At 51.0% G+C, this 22,022-nt stretch overlaps 1 protein-coding gene across 3 annotated transcripts; it reads right to left on the bottom strand.

Moving 5' to 3' along the window:
• Positions 1 to 1,751: 1,751 nt before the first annotated feature.
• On the bottom strand, positions 1,752 to 20,779 carry Csf1 (colony stimulating factor 1). Of its 3 annotated transcripts, none has more exons than XM_075981637.1 (9): positions 20,290 to 20,779; positions 16,759 to 16,881; positions 15,512 to 15,577; positions 13,890 to 14,060; positions 10,480 to 10,627; positions 8,335 to 9,344; positions 7,672 to 7,724; positions 7,338 to 7,396; positions 1,752 to 3,807 (listed from the first exon to the last, which is right to left on the bottom strand). In XM_075981637.1, exons 1-8 carry the CDS (start codon positions 20,326 to 20,328, stop codon positions 7,351 to 7,353), a joined length of 1,656 nt encoding a protein of 551 aa, XP_075837752.1. In that variant the 5' UTR covers positions 20,329 to 20,779; the 3' UTR covers positions 1,752 to 3,807; positions 7,338 to 7,350. The 3 variants fall into 3 exon arrangements, with proteins under 3 accessions (XP_075837752.1, XP_075837753.1, XP_075837754.1); XM_075981638.1 differs by having other exon boundaries at positions 8,335 to 8,903; positions 20,290 to 20,765; XM_075981639.1 differs by having other exon boundaries at positions 8,335 to 8,459; positions 20,290 to 20,765.
• Between the last annotated feature and the right edge of the window lie 1,243 nt (positions 20,780 to 22,022).

The following is a 22,022-nucleotide window of genomic DNA, read 5'->3' as shown; positions in this document are numbered from 1 at the left end:
CTACAACTTTAGCCTTCCCATTTAGGAGGGACATAGATTACCCATCTCTCTCCCTCCCTCCCTTCCTTCCTCCATCCCTCTCTCCTTCACTCCCTTTTCTCCCCCTCTTCCTTCCTTCTTTCCTTTTTTCCTTCCTTCCTTCTTTCCCTCCTTTCCTATTTCTCTTCTCCAATTCTCGCTTCAATGTTTTGAACTCACTAATGTAGCCTAGGCTGGCCTTGAACTTGTGATCCTCTTGACTAGTGGACTGCAGTGACTGTCATCTATAACCTCTTCTGACTTCCAGCTACCAGTCATGGAGCTGGAAGTCTGTGCTCTAGACAGAACCATGGGGGTCGGGCTGTGGGATTTTCTGTGGTCTGTGGCATCTGGGGGTGGGGGGAGAGCCAGTCACTCTATGTTCAGTAGCTGGCATGAGCTACTCTGCTCCCCTCAGCAATTCCAGCATCCAGGACAGCAGAGTCTGCTCACCCCCTACCCCCAAGAAACTGAAAAGGAAAGCCAAGGAACAAATGTCCTATACTGGCACAGGGGCCGACCCTCTGGAAAATGGGACTTTTCTCTAGAGCTGTGTGGTTACTGCCCACCACCACTGACTTCAGAGTCTGTAGAAGGGGTCATGGGACACCCACCAGTGTCCCCTCTACCCCCTTGCTGAGGCCCACAGTCTGCAAGAGGTTAACCTCAGGTTTCTTCCTGGTTGCATCTGATTCACTTTCCTGTCTCTGGCCGGATAGAGGTTTCGAGGTTTGGCTGGGCCCTTCTACTCAGTTCTCTAAGCCAAAGTTCCTGACCCTGCCTGTGAAACAGCAATAGCCACAACGAAGGACATCTTACTCTCTAGTGTTCTACTTGGTCCTGTCCTCCAGCCCTACATCTTCAATTACACAACATAAACCTAGTCATCCCCATCAGTAGGACCCAGCTCTGTCACCTAGCTGGGTGAGCAGCCAGGCCCCAGTGCACCAGTGTGTGCCCAGAGGTTCACACTTAAATCAGAGGTGCCTGAGCCTCACCCTGAGATTCTGGTTGTGTTGATATAGGGCAGGGCTTGGGGATCAGGATTTTGGGAACAGCCAAAGATGATTCTGCATTACGGCAGGATTGAGCAGCTCTCTTCTAAACCTTCATCCACTGTGCTGCCGGTGACAGGGAGGCCCCTGTTGTCTCAGGTTTGCTAAGCGGGTGGATATTTGTGCCCACCAGGACCTTCACTTGCTGTGGTCTATCCTGACAGACCTCTTCATGGAAATCCCCGTCTTTGGCTTTCCCTCCACTTCTAATAAGAACAGGTTTAAGGCTTTGCACATAAACTGCAGGCTCCCCCGCTGCTAGGTTTGTCCACTTTCCAGCCTAGGACAGCATCTACATACTTCAGTACCCTCACTGGACCTGCCAATTCTTTCTCCCTTGGACAGCAGGGATCAGGATCCAGGAGATTCCTCCTTGCAGACCCCTGGGGCCCTTGGAAAGAGCCCAACCAGTCATTTTCCCAGGCTGGGCTGGACTTGAGGTGGCGGGTTGGGGGTAGTGGCCAGGCCTGAGGTTTGGCTGCTTTTTGCCTATTAAACAGATATGCAGATGAATGCCTTTAGACACCAATAATACAGAAGGTTTTAGTAACAAGACTTAAATCCTGAGAAAACCTTCTCCCTGCACCTTGGAAAAATCTCAGAGTGGAAGTTCACCCAGCAGTTGCTCCTCTCCCCCTTTCTTTTGCCCCAAAAGCAACTTTCCCCATGACTCACACGTGGCAGCATGTGCACTTCTTTTATTATTAAATATAAAAGCAGCTTCCTATTTTTTAAATAGATATTTAAATGACCTTATATAAAATAATTCACTTCCAAGTATAAAAAAAACTGCAGTCTCACAGTTTGTGAGCCAATGTTCCCTCCGGGCTTTCTCAGAGGAGGGAAGGGGTTCGTATGCAGTGGAGGTTCCAAAGAGTTTGGGGCTCCTCTGCTCTGATGTAGCCAGGCGCCCACAAAGAGCTTCTTGCAATGGGTTGGATTTGCTCTTCTGTTTTTAATAATATATGTTTAAGGTAGAGGGGTAGGAAAATGCCTTTTTTTTTCTGTGTTTTTTCCTTCTATTTTAAAATATGTATTTTCTTGCATGGAAATAGTCTATAAGTAGAAGGCTAAGTAAGCCCCACAAGAAAGTCTCCAGTGTCCTTCCCCTCTGCTGTCTCAGGATGGGGTGGTGGGGCCTACAGACCACCCTCTCCCCCTTGCCTGAAAGATTACGGACCCAGTAGCCAGGGAGGGCAGGAAAGGGGGACACAGCAGCATAAAGAGACCAGGGGCAAGTGAGAGCCCTGTCACCTATGCCCAGGTCTCAGAACCACAGGCAAGGCCTGGCCCAGGAAACAGAGGGCAACAGAATAGAGTTGTAAGTAGACAACCCATTTCTTGATTGCTCTCTTGCTTGGCTAGAGATGGCAGGGTAGGGTGGGTGAGACCAGGAGGGTGTCACTGCCTACCTGGGTCAGGTCTGGAGAAAAAAGGCCAGAAGAGGGTGGGGCTGGAGCATGTAGCTCAGTCCCAGGAGCTCATGACAGGACAACATGCTCAGCTCCAGGCTGGAGGCAACAGGGGAAGGAGGCTGGCTGCCGGTTAGAGTCTAGAAATCAACTTTAACCATAGGGGTTCTCACATATTCTCAAGACCCATTTTCATTCAGAGCTCTGCCTGTGTCCTTTCTGCCTCTGCCCCCCCTTCCTTTCTCCCTTCCACTAGTCACTTCCCTCCTGGGAATGTCAAAGTGCAAGATGCAGAAACCTGGGCAAGAACACAGCCTAGAGACCAGCTCTGGCTGGTAGCCCAGGCAGTTCTCTCACAGCGCCACCCTGGGCAGTCAAAGGCCAAGGCAGGGGAAGGTCAGGGCTTAGGGGCTCCCTCAGCCGGCAGATGAGGCCAGCTCAGTGCAGGAAGCTGAGGAGAGGCCGAGGGGGTGGGAGAACATTCGGACGGATGGTCGCTCATGGGGATGGATGGGACAGGCTGTTCAGCAGGCAGGTTCAGTATTCACAGTGCAATGGCTTCCTTCATGAGGGGTGCCTCTGCTGGGCAAAAGAACTCTGGCAGGGGCTGTGGGTAGGAGGAGCCGAGAGCTTGATCCTCCTCTTGGCATCATGAGCCAGGTCAGACAGGTCCTGAGGCAGGGCTAGTCTCCCCTCCTTCCTGGCTATCAGCTGAGGGCACGTAGGCAAGTTGAGGGTGTAGACCCCTTTAAGCTGTCAACACAAGCAGCCAAAGGCCTCCTCTTCCCGTCTTCTGGGCTGCATGCCTTTATGCCTTTACGGGAAATCGGGCAGATGCTGTCCCGCCCTGCGAATCTCAGGCTTTCCTCTTGGGAAACAGGTCCCTGCCTGTCCATGCTGGATTCCTTGGCAGCAGTTGGGTCTTCTGCGCACAGGCTCTTCTGCTCCTTCTTGTGTGCCCTCACCTCCCATGGGCCATACAGGCAAGCGGGTCCCTTGCCAGGTTCTGGCTTTGAGAGGAGGGTACAGCTCCTGAGGGAAAGGATCCTGAGCTAGCTCGCTGGCCTTCCTTGAGTGCAGGGAGCCTCCAGGGCCCACAATAAATATTGACAGTGTGGGGGGCATCCTCCAGCCCTCTCTCAGTTAGTTGAGAGTCTAAGGGTTAAGATGAAAAGACCCCCATCAAGGCTGCTTTCATCCAGTCTTGGTCTGCAGGAGCTCTGGTAGTGGCAGGCCACATTCCCAGGAAGATGGCAGGAGAGGGTGGTGATGGACAGTCCCAAAATGTCTCCTTCCATAAAGAGATAGTCCTATGTGCCCAGCTGTAGGGAACAGAAGAAAAGAAGGCTGGTCAGCAAGTGGGAGTGTGGGGAGGGTCGCTGAGGACATGGTTGGGGGAGGTGTGGCATTCCTGTGGGCTGTTGGCCGGCTTCAGGCAAGACTTCCTCTGGTCCTTTCCCTGGCCTTCCAGGCCACCCCAGACACCACAGAGAAACCAGGCAGCTTTGCCTGGCAGCAGTCCAAGCCTCTGGCCTGACTGGCCTCACCTCCTACCTCTCCTCCTGGGGGACCAGTGACCACAAAATGAGGGAGTGGGGCCGGAGGAAGTCTAGGTCACAAGGTAGAGGGGCTATTGCTCATGCAGATGGGAACTGGGAACATGTTCTTGAATTCTTTGCTGGACCCCTCTTCAAGCAAGGTCCTCTCACTCATCTTAGACCAATGAACTAAGGGTGATTTCTGTCAGTTCTAGCAAAGAATTTTTCATATTCACCTCCATACCATTCCTCAGAGGGGCCTACACAGGAGATACTTGGGCAAAGGCAAATGAATAGAAAGAGTTTGGGCTTGAGGGACAGAGACTAGGGGCAATGCTATGAAGAGGGAGGGCTCAGCCTGTCAACCCTTAGCAGTCCTGCATCCTCCCAGATGGGGTGAGGGACTTGCCTCTTATCATTCATGGAAGCCAAGGCCCTGCCCTCTCCCCACCCCACCCCCATCTTGTCCCCTTGCCCAGCATCCTCAGAACGCTTTGTTCCACAGCAGAAATCCCCTGGATTCCATCCAACAGCTTGACTTTGGACCCTGTGTTACGCCTCCCCCCTAATGTCCATACCCTCACTGGTCATGTCTATGATGGGTAAGGAGGGAAGATGAGACCTACAGCCTCTGGCTCCCAGCCCATTCCCATGCTGGAGAGGAAACAAGGGGGAACTATAAACTGGACATGAGCCATGCTGGTACAGCCAGGCCACAAGCTCTGCCAGGGCCATTAGGGAAGAAGGCCTCAGAGGGCATGCCCTAGCCTGTGACCCAGCTCCCAGCTCCCTGGGGTTGAGGGCCCGAGTTTTCTGCAGCTCTGTGTCCCTCCCTCAATCTCCACTTCTGTGTGTTCCACTCATCTCCTCGGAGTACTGGTCAATCTGGACATAGACACTCGGTTCCCATAGGCTCCTGGAGCCTGCATGGGGACCAGTTTAGATCTGGACCCACTGAGCAGAATCTTGAAATCCCACAGTGAGAAACTTGAAATCTTGGGCAGGGTTGAGAGTTAGGAGTCAGGAAAAGAATGATTGGAGTATAGAGAGCTCAGGGCAGAGGGCAAGTCCGTACAGGTGGCAGGGAGGAGGAAAACTGATGGCCCTTGGTAAGGGTGACACAGCACTGAACCCCAAAGTCCCTAGAAACTTTGACTGTCTGATTCAGTTCTGAGGTCCTCTGGATCCTTCTCTTAGGTGTTTCAGTGAGCCAGCTAATTCATTGCACCCATCTCCATGCTCCATACTGCCAAGGGGGGCCCCAGGATTCTATATATGGATTACTGCTTGCTTTTATCCAAATAAATTTCCTTGGTTCCGAGCATCTGTCAGATTTCCTGTCTGGAGAAGGGGGTCCAGATTCCTCATCCTACACACAGGACTGTTTGCTTACATGTGGCAAGGGGTATAACTGGAAATTTGAATGGGTCATACAACTAGTTTGACATCTAGTCAATCAGCAAATCAGCTAAGCATTCTGCCACCTAGTTAGCCAGTCAGTTCACCAATCAAGAACTAGTCAGTTAACAGTTACCAGCTAGTTGACCGAATAGTCAATCAGCCAAACAGCTGGCAAGATGAGTTGACTAGTTAATTGGTCAGCCAGATGGCTGGTCAGTTAGTAAAATCTGGCCAGGGTTAGTTGATGATTTAGACCTGGAACCAGTCAGGCAGCATTTACTGAATTTTTGACAAGGATGGAGGGGCCCTGTCTGTCCTGGAATCAAGGATAGAAAGTGAAGTGCAGAAAACGTAGAAGGTAGTTCCTGCCCTCTAGAGGCTTATAATCTTCTTAGTAGTGCAAAAATGTACATACATACATTAAATATGATTTTAAAATGCATAAAACAACATCCGAATGTGTGCAAATTGATATAGTATTAGCCTTATACAAAAGAGCAGAAGGGGTAAGAGTTAAAAGAGCAACTGGAGGGATGTGGAGACTTCAGGAGGGAAAGCTTCCCGATAGGCTGCTGTGGGCTGGGTTCAGAGAGGAAGAATATAGGTCACATCTTCATCAACATTGTGGGCAAGGACAATAAATGACACTCATCAGTATGCAGGAGACACAACCAAGAGTTACGAAGTGACCAGATTAGGAGTTAAAACACTTTCAGTAAGCTCAGGGCATGAGCAGAAAGCAACAAGTAGTTTTAACAAAGGTGAACATAAGCTACATTTTGGCTAAAAAGGTTAAGCTGTCCAAGTATGGAATGGTGATGGTCGCTTGGACAGAGGCTCATGGGAAAGCAAACTGGGGTTTTTAATAATCCACAAGCTCCACATATGACAATATATGATGCAGCTGTTAAAACTAACGTGATCTTAATCTGCACAAGTAGAAGAGTACTGTCCAGATCAAGGAAGGCAAGAGTCCCACTGTACTCTGAGCGGTCAGACAACATCTGGAGTACTGTGTTCAGGGCTGGGCGCCACATTTTCAGAGGGGCATACAAACAAGTGTGTCCAGGATGGTGAGGGGTCTGAAAACCATATCATATAAGGAATGTTTGAGGGGCTTGGCCACACTTAACAGAGGGGATTCTTAAAGGGGACATGAATGGCTGGCTTTAAATATCAGGCCGTGTTAGAAGATGAGATGATTAGTTGGGGACGGGGAGAAGGGAAGGCAGCTTTGCCAGCATAAGGGAGGAACTCCTGTGTTGTGTGCAGGTGGAACAGACTGGCATGCAGGGAACTTGCCTGGAACTGGGAGTGTGTGACAGGAAGCTGGCTGACTCCCTGTTGGGGATGCAGAGTGGGTCCTTTTAGGATGGAACACTGGGCCAAATGACCTCTTAACAGCTCTGTCAAGGCTAAATCTCTATGGCACCATGATTCTAAAACAGGGAGGCAGCCATGACCTTGGCTGGGGAGCAGGACCAGATGAGGCACAGTCTGGCAAGAAGTGGATGCTGAGAAGTTCAGGGCTCAGCACCAAGCTGGGAGTGCTCGTGTTTGAAGGGGCTGGTGGCCATGCAGAGGCTAATGAAAATTCCCCAGGGTGGTAAAGACCTTGTAAAAGCCTCATTAGAGGAGGAGGAATGTGGTTGCTTTGGGATTGAATGTGTCAACAGCAAGAATAGAAACATAAAGCAGAAGTAGCCGTAACTAAGTCTCCGTGGGGGAGGGGCACAGGAGTACAGGGGAGACCTGAGGCCTGGAAGGGAGGGGCCTTGCTAGAATGAATGAAATGGGAGTGGGGTAGAGGAGAGGAAGTTAAATGTGTGGGAGTTGGTGGCTTCTGCAGCAGGGGAGGGTTACTGGATATAGTTCTTTTTAAGGGATAGAGGGTATCAAAATCAGAGCCTTACCTTGGTATCCTTTCTATACTGGCAATTCCACCCTTCTGTCCTCATCCTGGGTCAAGGGGCTGCAGGCAGAAAACAGGGCTGATATAAGACTTTGTGAGGAGCATAGGACTGAGAGAACCTCTATCTTATCCCAAACCCTGCACCTGGGTTCCATCAACTGCCCACATCTCTGATGATTAGGAGAAAACCCAGCTGCCATGGGAAGGAGAGAGACCCTTCTTTCTTGGTACCCACCCTGCTGTGCAGCTCTGGTTTTTTAGGGCAAGGGAGAGAAGCCCCTCCTCCAATCTAGAGGGGAAACAGCCCCTCCCACAGTCCCTCTCCAACTTCTCACCTGCCCTCTGGTCGCCCCACATAGGAATTCAATGTCAGAGGCTCTTGATGGATCTGGTAACAAGAAAGAGTTGTCTCACCGAGGTGCTGGCATTCCCCCAAGCATTACTGAGAGAGAATTCCTTTAGCTACCCCAAAGCATACACAGTTAAGGAAGACTCCAGGGCCTCTTGAGGATGGGTGCTCCTTTTCCTGTCCCCTCTAAGGCAGAATACCACCTATGGGCCCTCAGGCTCCCAGAACAGCCTTCCCCTCCTCTCCCTTCCCTCTTCCACCTGGTTACTCAAGAATTCTCTTTTCTGTATATTTCTTTTCTCATTCCCTCTCAATAATATTGAGGCTGGAGACCTCTTGATTTTGTTATTTATTTGTTTGCTTGTTTATTTTTGAGACAGGATCTCTGGCTGATCTAGAACTTGCTATGTAGATCAGGCTGGCCTTAAACTCATAGAGATGTGCCTGCCTCTGCCTCTGGATTATTGGGGTTAAAGGCACATGCCATCACCACACCTGGTACCCCCTGATTCTTGAATCAACACTCCATCACCACCTTCTACCCTTTGGGTTGTCATCCCCACCTCCCAGCAACTGCAGAGCCTGTTGGAACCTGACTGTCCTCTAACCTGCCGTATAGGATGTCCCCCTCTCCTGGGGTTCTCCTTACCCTCCGCTTCCACCTGTAGAACAGGAGGCCCCCAACAGTCAGCAAGACCAGGATGATGCCTGGCACCAACAGGTGGAAGACAAACTTGTTGGGGTTAAGGTCGTTCTTTTGCTTCATCTCAATGCCTGTGTCAGTCAAAGGAATGGAGTTAAAATGGGCCACAGGCCTGGCTGCCCCCTCACTTGCTGGTCCTCCTTCCAGCTCTGTGGGGCTCCTTCGATCCCTGGTACTTCTCTTGCCCTCAAGCTCCCTGAGGGGCAGCACAATGCCCCAAGAGTGGCTTCTGGGAAGCAGTGACTGAGCAAAGGGGGTGGCTGGGTTTCTGAGGCCCTGTGGACCCAGTGTCGAAATGGGGGGAGAGCCTGGCTCCTGGTGGTCTCCAGGCAGCATAGACGAACCATCTGTCTTCTCAGGAGTGTGATTCTGTGTCTGGCCAGTGGGTCTCGTAGCGTTCACCTCTGGCAATGGGGTGTCTGTTTCTGCTGGCTGCTGGTCCTCTGTTGATTTATGGAGTGGAGAAGATGCTGAGAGGTCTCTGGATCTGTCCATCTCTGCCTGGATGCTGTCCTCTACAGGATTGGAGAGGGAAAGCTTTGCTTCCTGGGTCAAAAAACCCTCACTAGGCTCTCCAGAAGCTTCTTCTAGGACCCAGTTAGTGCCCAGTGAAGATTTAAGGATGGCTTCCACAGCAGGGATAGGGACCTCCACAGAAGGATGAGGCTCTGAACCCTCAGTGAGTCTGTCCTCATGGTTTGGGGTCTCTGGTGACTCAAGGCTCTGGCAGGTGCTTCTGGGTAGTCGCTGCTTGGAACTACCTGGGTCCTCTGTGCGAAGGGGCTGCTCACTGGGCAAGAGGGAGTTGCCCTCTGTCCTCTGAGAATCATCCCAAGCCAAGCCAGCCAGAGGGGCCATGGAGGGGGCAGGGAGCTGGTGAGGGGAGGTAGAGGCCAGGTCACTGCTAGGGGTGGCTTTAGGGTACAGGCAGTTGCAATCAGGCTTGGTCACCACATCTGAAAGAACCACAGAGAAGGGGAGAGAGAAAGATGGGGAGGAGATAGAGTCACCAGCCTCTAGCACAGCTCCCCCAGAGAGGTAAGAGGGGGTAAGGACCTGGGGCATGGGAAGAGGACCCTCTTCTTCTAACCCAGCCCTGGGGCTGGGGAGAGGGCAGGGCAGCAATACATGATCATGACACAGAACTCAGGCACAGGTAGCAATATTGGACAAGGAGGTAGCAGAGTATCATGGACAAGGAACCAAGAGCAAGGTACAGACAAACAGGAAGACTTGAAGAAGACCACAGGACAGTGAACTGGGGCTCTAGCTGACTGGATACCAAGCCAGGGGTAAGCAAGCAGTCAGGCTAGGGGACTGAGCAATAGCTCCTGGATTAACAGAAGACACTCGGAAGCCCCAAGACACTGGTTTCATGCACAGCCAGGAGCCAGACCACCACAGCCACAGCCACAGCAGGAGAAGGCTGGCTCTGGGAAGCAGCCAAAGTTTGGGACTTTGGGATTGAAGCACTAACGCTGGACTTGAGTATTGTCCCATCGCAGGCCTCATCCCCTGCTTTGGACACGCGTGGCACAGGACGCAGAGATGAGGACACGCAGGGTGCACAGGCAGGGAGAGTTTGAATGATGTTCAGACTTCAAATTCAGCCTTGTCCCTTGAGGGGGCATCCAAGGCATCCTGGGGACTTCTGGAGCCAGGGTATCATGGTGTTTTGCAGCAGGGCTCCTGGAACAAGGACCCTGACTGCCAGATGAAGCACCTGCTCTTTCCATGGAATCCCCATTTATTCAGCCAGTCTGCAGAGCCAAGGGGAGAAGCCACCATGCCTACATGGCTTTCTGAGAAAGGTCTCCTTTCCCTCTCACTACCATAACAGCCACCAGCATGAGCCTTCTTGACGCTGCCACATCAAGTAAGGCAGTGAGACAGTACATGCAGGCATAAGTCAGTGTGCATGCACACACATGTCAGCAAAGACATGTGCCCAGGTCCCTGCGGTACATGAAGCCACATGAGTACATAAAACGCACAGAAACAGACTCTGCAGCCGGGCTGCCTCTGGGATCCCCCTCTCCCCTTATTTCACCCCACACACACCCTCCCTGTAGCTGGCCCTCCTGTGCTTACCTGGACTGGAGCACTTATCAAAGCTGTTTTTGCAGTTCTTGCTAAATATATTCCAGTCTGTTTCAAGGAGATTCTTTGTTTTATTAAAGACATCCTTGATTTTCTCCAGTAACTGAAGCGGAGTTTCATGGAAAGTTCGGACACAGCTCTGGAAGAAGAGCAGAGACCCCTTCAGTGAGCTTGAACATGGGCCTCCTCTCACTATTACTTCTGTCAAATTCTCTTGGGCTTTCTCACATGGATTTTCTTTTCCACTTTTGCTTCCTCCCTCTCATCTCCTCTGCTTTGGAATATCTGTCCTGAGGTTGCGAAATATGTCATTCACTCATAGATCCATCTAACACATATTTAAATGCCAAGTGTATGGTAATTTACCTGGGCATCATGCAAGGGACAAAAGAGAAGTGGTTTTCCTGGCCAAGCTGGGCACTGAGTCCAGCAGATGCTAGCACTAAACATATTGTTACAAGAGAGTGTCCTGAGCCATCTGAATGTGTATAACTAAACACATTGTTACAAGAGAGTGTCCTGAGCCATCTGAATGTGTATAACTAAAGAGAGCTAAACGAGTCCCCAGGGGGAAGATTGCCAAAAGTTAAAAGATCAGCAAGGGAAGAGAAGGCGATGGGGTTAGGGATGATAGAAGATGCAGGGGTCCTGATGCAGAAAAACATGGAATGTCAAAAGATTGAGAGGAGGCTGGAGTGGTTTCGGTGCTGTCATCTAGGAGGAAATTGGCAAGAGATGCAGCTGCAGAGAGTTCTGCCAAGGCCAGGGACTTGTTGACCCTGCCAGGAACTTGTAATTTTTATCCACAGAGCCAATAGGAAACTGAAAAACTGCTCAGGAGGTGGAGTGTGGTATAAGACCTGAATTTTAGAAAAATCATCTTGGTATGGTATAGAGAACAGATCTGAGGAGGCCAGAGGAAATGAGGCTCCTTGGCTGGGGCCATGTTCTGGAGAAAGTGCCAAGGATGCCCTGCTCTGCCTGCTGAGTGGGCCCAGCTGCTCACACCCACTGCAGTTCTGAGAAGCCACACCCTCCTGGGATCATCCCACCTTACCAGCTGCTCCTTCAGGCTCTGTGCCAGACTGTGCCTTCTAAATACTGCCGTGCCTCAGGGTTCTGCTCTGGGCTCACCTCCTCTTCCACAGCAGGTTGTGCTATGTGCAGTTACAGTGTTGTCTACAGCTTATTTCCAGAATGACAACTTTTCCCTTAAACTTTCTGAGCTATTCAGCGAAGAACACTAAGTTTTCCAAGGCTACTATAAAGCCCTTGATTCCATCACTGTATCTCCCCAGCATGCCCATAGCAGGCTTATAACAAACAGTTACTAGACAAATGAATGAAAAGACCTGGGCTCAGCTTCATCACTCAGCGGCTAGGAACTGCTTTGCTTGGATTCATCTTCTTGTCTGTGATGTCAGGATGACAATACCCAAGCCTCTCCGAGGAGCTGTTAAGGCAGGCCAGCTGGCTCTTTCTGGCATGTGTCTTTATAAAGCTCTTTGCCTCAAACCTGACCTTATGTGTTGTAAAAGAAACCAGTCATCTTCACCTAGAACCCTGACACCCAAGGTTTCTCACAATGGAGGTGCCTGCTGGGTCGGGAGCTCAGAATCCTTTTTTGAGCGGCGAGACTGGACCTTGGCTCCTTGAGCTTACATTTTGCCTCCTCCCTCAGCATGCACTGCGCGAATAGTCACTGAGCCAAGGGAGTCTGAAGACCTTCTAGCTCAACCAATGGTGAGGCAGCTTCAAAGATGTAGTTTCCCAGGCCCATGGGCCCAAGGAAGTGGAGTCTCTAAGGGTGTATGCTGGGATTCTGCCTTGTAAACACGCTCTCCAGGTGATCTGCCGGCACTCTAATGTTGGGGAAGCATAGATTTAATGCTGTAGGAAAGAGCCATCCCTTCCTCAACCCAACAGCCAGTCCAGATAATCTGGTTTTCAGTTCCCTTTGGGGGCAAGTTCTTCCACCAGGTGGTCTCTGTTTCCTCTCTCTTTTCTCCCTGATCTGCTTCCAACAGCAGTTTCCATGTTGTCACAACAGATGGACCAGTGGACCCTCAGCTCGTTTGATAAAGTGCTGGCTCCTTCCATCCGGAAGCCCTGAGGTGCTGCCCTCCTGTTTTCCTCCTACTTGAGGCTACACTTCATTCGGGGTCCTGGCCCTCTTCTCAGTTGTACAGTTCTGTGGCCCCACAAACAGCTTCTGTGTATTCAGCAATCACAATCATGACCACCTCCTGCAGCTGTCTGGTGCGCCCCACACTAAATCGAGCCACGCAGCCTGTGGTCATCCTTATTTTGACATCAGTGAAATCTCCAGGGGCTCAAGATGAATGCATCCTGACTAACTCTTTCCCTTCTATCCCCAGGAAGCACCAAGCCCTATCTGCCTGGGAGGAAGCACATCTATTCATCTTCAATTTTCCTGCACCACCCTGGTTCAAGCCACCACCAACACTAGCTTGGTTGAGCTTCCCGCTGGTCTCCAGATCTCCATTCTTGTTCTCTATAGCCTACTCTCCAGACCATCACCAGAACAGTCTCACATCATAAGTGACATTGTGTCATTCACTAGTTTATGGTGGCTTCTTTCAGATTTAAGACAAAAAAGTCCACTGTCTTTGAAACCCGACTTCCCTCCCTCCCCTCCGTATCCCCTGCCTGGGCCCTGCTGAGTCCTTTGGGTCCCTGAACACAAACCTTTCTGGTCACTCTTGGGCTTCAGTATAGCACTCCTCGCTCGGGACTGTTTCTCCATCTGTGCCCTTACTGCTCTTACTTGTGCTGGAGCTCCAGTTAAAGCTGTCTACTCTCTCTTTCTCTCTGCATCCTCAGTAAGTTACATTCCCTGTTGCACTCCGCGCCCTCTCAGCCATCAGAGGCCTCCGCTCCCCTGCTCTACTTCTCTCCAGGGCTGCTGTTACTCTCATCCATTCACATACATGTATCTTAGCTGTCTCCGCACCCATTCCCTCCCCTCTGTCTTCATGATTGTGGGGGATCTTAGCCTTCTTTGATCATGGCTATTTCCTGTTGTCCAGAACAGCACTTTAGACACAATGGTCACTCAGTAAGTGACCGTTTTGCTACATGGATGAACAGTCCTTCCGGTTATATTCACAGATGCCATCGTTGAAGAGCTGCCTGCCTCACTTGACCCTAAGCTCTGTAAGGGTGGGGACTGGGGATTTCCTGCTCCAAGGATATCATCAAGGTCCAGCACTGTGCCTCCTATCCAGTGACTACTTGGTGAAGGTGGATGGAGCAAAGAAATGGATGGGTGAGTGAGTTAGTGAGTGAGGCTCAGGCAAGGCAAGCATATGGGGCAGGGAGAGACCGCCACAGCCTCCCTCAGCTCCTTCCCAGGTGCTCTAGCCCCTGAACCACCCTACCTTGTTATCCTCTCCATAATCCGTGGTGAAGCAGTTCCTCAGTCTCAGAGAGAGTTCCTGGAGCCTCTCGGTGGCATTGGCATTGGGAGTGTTGTCTTTAAAGCGCATGTTCTCCTCAATTATGTCTTCCACCAGAAAAAATGCCTTCTTAAGGTAGCAAACGGTATCATTCTGGAGTACAGGAGACAGGACTTAGGACCTGGCTCAGGTGGCCTGGGAATCCAGGCTTCCTATGGGAGGACCGCCACCCTACGCACATGGAGGGCTGCAGCCTGCCATCCTGTGCCTGTCAGGGGGGAGCACACCACCCTGGTGCTGAGCATGATCCCCGTGGCCTGTCTTTTATTCTTTTTCTTTGAATCAACCATAACTAAGAATTGAGCTAGAGTGAAGGGTAGGTGGAGTCTGATTAGAGAGCTTTGGATTTCCAAAATGAGACTTTTTTCAGGATGGACACACACAGGAAGGGTGAGTTTCAGCTTCTGTCCCTCAACTTTTCCTGTCTTCTCCTTTCATCTTACTTTCACGGAAGTCCTCAGCCATAGAGCCCCTTCAGACCCTCCAGAATAGAGAGATACTGGGGACTACATTTTTCCTCCAAGGATACAGTATTTGGTTCTCTAGTGCCCACCAGTAAATATGTGTCATGGTTCAAGTGAAGGAGTAAGAGAATGGACGAGTGAAACCCTGGGGCTATGCAGGCCATGGCATTGTCACAGAGGTGCATGGGTCTAGTGCATGAGAGCTCAGAGATGGAAGCAATTCTGGACAGACTGGTTGTTCTTCTTGAGGCACACAGATCTCCAGAAAGGTGTGGCTCAGGGGACAGTGGGAGACGTGGAAAGGTAAGACAGACACCACAAAGAACTGGTGCAAATGCTGGGAAGTAGAAGGAAGCAGAGAAGGGAAATGAGAATATGGTGGGGTAGGTACTGGAGACTTGGAACTAGACTGTCTATGCTTTCTCTTGGAGCCATGGGGTGGGGTTCCAGACAGGCAAGGAGAAAATGAAGGCTTTGGGGTTTCAGAGAGCTCCCCCTAGTGGTAAGATGAAGAGTGCCCTAGAATCAGGGAAGTTGGTTAGGAAGCCTCCAAAGGATGGATGGCAAGGATGGAGAGACTGTATCCTAAGGTGCAGAGAGGCAGTTTTAGCTGCACTAGATGGCTGATTGGTTAGGTGTGGGGTATAAAGCCAGGTTAGACTGCCTTCCTCACTCTGGATAGTGGATGGAGGAGATATGATCTTCCTTTAAAAAAAAAAAACAAGCAAACATGCTATAACATTCCTGGGTTCAAATTAGGCCTCTATCACTTAACTAGCTATGCTCCTAAATCTCTGTGTGGGTGATAAATATTTGTGGACCTGTTAGGGTTAGCTAGAGAATGTGCCTAACATTTAGCGAGCGCCTAATAGATGCCAGGTCAAAGGGAGGAAACAGCAAAGGACTTAACTCTGGACCCTGCCCACTGGTAGTTGACACCTGAGTGCCCAGGACGCCTCACGTTCTCATCCCGTCCTGCTCTAGGCTTTCTGCTGCATTCATGCTATTTCATGCGACCACCCTGGGGGCAGAGGGTGAGCACTCACTAAGCACCTGGGCCCTGCAACACTTGCTACTCACCTCGAACTGTTCCTGGTCTACAAAGTCAAAGGTAATCTGGCATGAGGTTTCCATTTGGCTGTCGATCTGTGAGACAGAATAGATCAGTGATTACATGGAACCTATAAGTCAACTTAACTTCAGAATGGGACCCTGGTTTTTGGGTGAATGAGGTTTTAATTTCATCTACCTCCCTAAAACAATGCTGGAATGACAGAGCCACAGCTAGGAGGAAAGCTGTAGCTTCCAAATGTCCAGGGGGGATTAAAACAAAACAAAACAAAATGAACAAAAGCCCTTATGCTTTGATCTATAAAATAACATCCAGTCTGTTATAAAGGAGGAATTATCTTTAGGAAAACATAAGATGTAATCTTTCTGGGAGGCATTTAGCACCCTATCATGAAAAGAATTCAAGCAGAGGGTAGCCAAGCTCTGGGGAGTCTGGGTCTCTAGCCCCAGCCTTTCTGTGGAGCAAGTTCTTAACCTGGGAGAACACCATGCCACTCATGTACCTTGGCTTGCTATGGAAGCTGCATTAAAAAAAAATGTGGTGTTGAGGAGGGAGTTTGGAAGGCTCAGCTCCAGGACCCAAATTCAGAGCTCTGAGTTGGCATTACCCATTGGTGCCCCACCCTGTTGATGAATTCTTTACTGAGAGGGACATAAGCCATGGCAGCAATTGGACCCTGACTGGGGATGGCATTTAGAATTGTTGATGATTCTGTTGACCCTATTAGAGATAGATCTGAGTCCCTTCATGGCCCAGATGAACAGAGCACCCCAACCTCAGGGTAAGGGTCAGGGAAGTGAAGGTAGAAGGCTGGGAGTTTGGCTGGAGCCTCCCATCTAAATTTGGGTGGGGCCCTAGTGCCAGGCTGTCAGAGGATCTGGCTATCCAGGAGCTGGATAAACGATCTGGACCCAGCAGGCAGACCGGGCTGGCTTCCCAAAGGAGGCATTCTCTGAGTCAGAGCAGGGTCACGAAGTCTTTTAGAATCCATAGTGGACACTCCTGGGCTACCATTAACTCAGGCAACCAATTAGAAGCCCGCCCTACCCATTGCCTATAGGGAACCCAGACAAGGCTTCAGAGTCAAGGGGGAAACCTAAGGTCCCCACCACCACACTTGAGAAGATCAGTGAGAAAAGTATCAGGACAGCCATGATCCAGGCAGCTCTGTTTCCTGCAAGCCCTCTCTCTGACTGTGCCTTTGGGCTGCTACCTCAGTTTCCTCAGTGAGGAGGAGGGGTGGCCTCATACTCACCAGTTGCTGCAGGACCTGCAGGTGCCCATTCCCAATCATGTGGCTACAGTGTTCCGACACCTCCTTGGCAATGCTCCTGCCGACCAGGAGACAGACCAGCAGCAGCCTGGGGCCCAGCCATGTCTATGACAGAAGGGAATCATGTCTCTCCAGTGCTTCCTCCCCCCAGCTATCCCCATGGCCCACTAAGGACAGAAAACAAAGCCCTATTCCCATAAGGCCTCACACCCCAGGATGTAGCACTCTCCAAATTAGATTTCTCATCAGTCAGGGTGCCACCTTGCTCTTCCCTTGATAATAAACCAAATGCCATCTTCTCCGAGAAGTCTTTCCAGGTTAACCCAGGCCAACCCAATAACACAGAGCTTTGTGGGGTGTAGAGACAGGGTTTGTCTGTGTAACCTTGGCTGTCCAGGTAACTGACTCAAGCTAGTTGTCTCTCAGGCTACCAGCTCATGGTGTATATGGTGTGGAGGACAGGACCTGGGCATGGAGACGTACAAGTCTGTAGACCAGGCTGGCCTTGAACTCACAGAGATCCCCCTGCCTCTGCATCCCAAGTGCTGGGATGAAGGCATATGCCACCATCCAGCTCACAGAACTTAAAAAAAATTAAAAAGACTTATTTAGTCCTGTTCTGTGTTTATGAATATTTTACCTGCATGCATGTATGCCTACCTTATGCATGCTTCTTGGAATTCCCTGGACCTGAAGGTATAGAAGATTGTGAGCCAGAACCATGTGTGTGCTGGGAGTTAACTTGGGTCCACTGAAAGATCAACAAGTGTTCTTAGATGCTGAGCCATCTCTCTAACCCACAGAGAACTTCTAATGATAATATTAGGGTTGTGCCAATCTGTGTAAGTTCTCGTGGACGGGAAACTCCTCAAGGGTAGAGTTTCCTGTCCTTTCAACTTTAACGCTGAGGCAAATCCTTTGTAAGCTGGCTTCAAGTTTGTGGTCAGACAGTAGCTTTCAGACTACAAGCATCCTGCCTTTCTTCCTACCTGGTTCCAAAGGTCTGGCCCTACACGGGGGGGGGGGAGGGGGGGACTCTGGGACCAAATTCCATTTCACTGGGAACTCAACCCAAGTGGGAGACCTCCTGGAGTTTTGGACTTGCATTTCGAGAAGAGTCCAACTGACGAATCAAAGACAATGGTGTGTTTCACAGCTGACATCTGCCTATCTGAGACCCATCAGACAGTTCATCTAGTCAGCAGACTCTTGCCACAGCAAGGAAATTCTCCCCTTTTTATCAATACCCACCTGGCCCAGCAGCTGCTCATTCCTAGAGAAATGGGTCTGGCTCCTGATACCTGACTTGGTCCTTCCTTTCTCCTTTCTTCCTCCTCCCCAAGATCCTTTCATGACTACGGCTCAATAGGGCATCCCAGGAGATTCCAGCCTGAGGCAGAGGGGATCTTGGGCTTCCTTTCCCTGGTCTGAGACTGCCTCCTAGGAGCTCCTGAGCATCCTGGCAGCTGATGTCCCTGAATTCAGGGAAATGCTGGCAGGGTGGAGTGATGGCTGGCACCCTCCTAGATCTGGGCTCTGCCCCAATAGTCCAGATGATGAGACAAATGCTGCAAATAGGAGCACATTGAAAAAAACCCTGGGAGGCTGTGAAACGGTCCATAACAACAATATTTACATCTAAAAGTCCGCAGCCTTACCAGTGTGTGTGTGTGGGGGGAGCATTGGCTGAGTACTGATGAGGGAAGAGGGACTTCAGTGAGGTTTTAAAGGGTGGCAGACAGAGGTGGGGCTCAAGAGAAGAGACACAGGGTTGCCCAATGCCATTAAGCACAGGGTCTGTTAGGGTCCTGGCCTGTCCTCAGAGGCAGAGTGTAGAAGAAGGTTCAGACAGCCATGGGGTGATGCTGTGCTGGGCACTGTTGGGCAATCGAAAGTTAGCTCTGAGTGGCATCCCAGATCTTCAGAACTTCACACTTAGGACCTGGTAAAGGAAATGACTGTACAGAAGGTAACTGACCCAAGCTAGTTTCCACTCAGCCTACCAGCTCATGGTGTATGTGGTGTGAAGGACAGGACCTGGGCATGGAGATGTTTAAGAAGACCTCATTCCTGGCACTTCAGGTCATTGGTGTTTGAAGATAGCAAGGTGAAGATATTACCCCGGGGATGCCTGGGTTTTGGTGATGTTTCAAGAATGCACAGGAGTGACGCACAGCTACCATTTGAGAAGCTAACTTCAAAGATGACCAAAGGGGGCCCCATCCTAGATCTGCAACTGCTGTGCTACCATAGACAAGGTTACAGATGGGCACCCAGGGGTTAATACTCTAGCTTACATCTGGCTGGACAGGCTCTTCCTGGCTTGCTTTTTCCTCCCACCCACTGCTTCAGCCTCTGACTATGGGAGCAGCCTTGGAAAGAAACTGCTGCAGTCTCAGAATGCTTCAAGACATCACACTCGTTCCATTTCCCAATCAGTAAGGTCGCGGAGAAACCTGGCAAAAAAGGCCCCTCTGACTGATCTAGTCTAAGTGGCCTTCTTTCCCCTTGTTTCCACTTGGTGGCCCTTCTTTTTGCTTGTTGTTTCTGTTCCTTCTCTCCTCCTCCTCCTCACCCCATCTCCTACCTCTCAGCTGGGCCCTCTCTCCCAGTGGATCTCCTCTTCTCTCTCAAACACCTGCAACTCTCTCCTGCCCTCGAGGCTTTTCCTCTCATTCTCTTCAGAAGCGAGCCCACTTGCTGTTCACTGAAAGTGCCACCCTGCACTCCCTAGGAGCCAGAGCATCATCTGCTGCCACTTTTGGGCGGAATTTCTAGCAGCCCACCAGCAGCTCTGCAGCTGGGAACTCTCATCCCACTCTCCTCAGTCAGCAGCTGAGCCCAGAATAGCCCCATCCCATTGAACCAAATTCTCCAAGAAAAGAAGGTTTAGGGTTAGCTTCAGGCCATCCCTGGAGTCCCATTTTCCTCAAAAAGCCACCTAAGTCCCTAACAGCTCTTGCCCATAGGCTGGAGCAAGTAGCAGCATGCCCATCTCTTTTCTTCTGACAACAGGTTGCTCAGCACAGGTCCTGACATTCTAAAGCTGAGTGGCCCTAAATTTTCCCTACCCAGAAGGCCCACTCCCAACTAGGGCCTAGAAACATGTGCAACAGTCAAAGGAAGATGCCGACTGGGGATGATGCCACACACGGGTCTGTCACTCGGTACCTGGAGACCGGTTGATCATCCAGGCAGATCCTGGGCCTGTGCCGATTGCTGCGAACCTCTCTCTCCTGCCTGTGGGTGGCTCAATTTTCTCCTCTGTTCAATGGGGTGAACAGCCTTCCCTTTACCCCTCAAAGCGCTGTAGCCCCAGGAGCAGCTGCTGAACTACAGCGGGCCTCAGCCCTAGCGCAGAAGCGGTTAGGAAGCCGGAGCCCAGGGCCGAGATGCCTGAGCTGCGGGCGTGAGGGGGCTGTACGCTCGCTCGTGGGGCCGCACCGCGCCTCCTGCTGCTGCAGAGCTCCCTCCCTAGCCCTGCCCGGGCCCCGCGCCGTGGTTGCAGCTTACCGATGAAGGGCAGCGCCCCGCGGCGCCCCACGCGGTCATACGGGCAGATGGGTCCCGGCCCGGCGTCTTGGCCGCCCTAGTTCGCTCACTCCGTCGCTTGCTGCCGGCTAGAGAGCCTGCGCCCCGGCCGAGGGCCACGCCGCTGTCCCGGGATGCAGAAATCGGCAGCGACACGGAGAGCACCGAGGCAAACTTTCACTTTCCTCTGGCCGAGCTTCGCTGGCCAGCTCTCGGCACAGCCTTTTAAGCGGGAGGACTGACGGGGCATGTGGTTTATGGGAAATCACCCTGGCCCTCCGCCAGACACACACACACACAAACACACACAATCACACACGCTCACACTCACAGGCACTGACACATACACCCCGGAGGCCCACTGGGCTGCCGCCTCCCTTCCCCCAAGCGTGCCGCCTGGTCGTCCCCGCTAGCTAGCTCTCTTCCCAGTCTCTGTGGCTGTGCTAGCTCCGCAGCCTTCAGCAAAGTAACCAGGGCTCCACCGCCCTCCCCCTCCCTTCTCTGGATAAGACACAGCCTTTCCTTCTGTGCTCACCACTCTTGTCAATCTCATGTGATTGCCTTCTTTCTAATGTTGGCCCCTAGGGACTTTCCCTCCAGACCCGAAAATCCTCAAATCTGAGCAGGAAATGGACAGGGTGCATTGAGAAGGACCTGAACGGGCATGGACCAACCAAAGCCGGGGCCTCTCTGCTGCAGTTTGATTCAACACCTTCAAGGCGGCAGGTTAGCAGGTTGGCAGGTTGGCTTGCTCCTCCCTATGCACCCTTCAAGAAATCTGCTAAACCTCCTGCCCCCTGGTTGTGGGGAGAAGTGGGAAGCAGGGAACAGCCTGGCAATCCAGCTACCTGGCCAGGGAGGAGGGCCCTAGCCCTGTGACACCTGGGTGGTGCTATACTCTGTGCCAGGAGGCTCTTCAGATGCTTGACCCATGAATGATGCAAAGACTGGCTGGTACCCTGCTCCTGGGCTGCCAAACCCAGCTGAGGTGGAAAGGCTAGTGTACCTGGGCTCCAGATTTCCCTCAAAGCTTTTGGACATGCATTATGGAGACAATCACATTTTGTCTGTACATGATAATGAATCTAAATGAATCAAGAAGAGCCTATAAATTATACTGCCAACATCAGGATCTTTTTCCTTCTATTCATTATGACTCAGTGTGTTTCAATCCCTCCCTATCTACCCCTATCTCTGATGAGTGGCCTGGTCTCAAAGAGGCATCTTTTGTCACTTGGCCTACATATTCCTCTAGCTTCGAGCAATGATTTTATTCTCATATGCCTTTGCTCAGGCTGGTTCCACTGACATGAAGGCTTCTTTTCCCCATCAATCTTAAGGTGAATGCCTCATCTTTTAAGGTTATAATAACATCTCATCCTCTCCAGCAAAGCTTTCTGGGATGCCCCTGGCTGATGGATAATTCTTTTTTCCTGTGTTCACTGGACTCAACCCATTCATTCCCCATAAGTTGGCATTCATCCATTCATTCTCTATATTACTTTAAACCAGTGGTTCTCAACCTGTGGGTCGCTAGTCCCTGGGGGGGGGGGGTCAGGTCACATAGGATATCTTGCATATCAGATATCTACATTATGATTCATAACAATAGCAAAATTATATTATGAAGTAGCGATGGAGTAGTTTTATAGATTGGGGTCACCACAACTGTTTTAAAGAAGGTTGAGAAGCACTACGGTATTTCAGGTGATACT

The sequence above is a fragment of the Microtus pennsylvanicus genome, chromosome 7, assembly GCF_037038515.1.
Source record: "Microtus pennsylvanicus isolate mMicPen1 chromosome 7, mMicPen1.hap1, whole genome shotgun sequence".
NCBI classification, from domain to species: Eukaryota; Metazoa; Chordata; class Mammalia; order Rodentia; family Cricetidae; genus Microtus; species Microtus pennsylvanicus.
Note: the sequence above shows the minus strand (reverse complement) of the source record. Positions and strands in the feature narration are given on the sequence as shown.

Excerpts from the sequence above, each read along its gene's own strand:
- Csf1 (XM_075981637.1), bottom strand. The coding sequence starts at position 20,328 with ATGACCGCGTGGGGCGCCGCGGGGCGCTGCCCTTCATCG. Across the intron at positions 15,578-16,758 it reads TGCAGGTCCTGCAGCAACTG|ATCGACAGCCAAATGGAAAC; the intron begins GTGAGTATGAGG and ends TCTGTCTCACAG. Across the intron at positions 9,345-10,479 it reads TGATAAGTGCTCCAGTCCAG|ATGTGGTGACCAAGCCTGAT; the intron begins GTAAGCACAGGA and ends TGGTTCTTTCAG.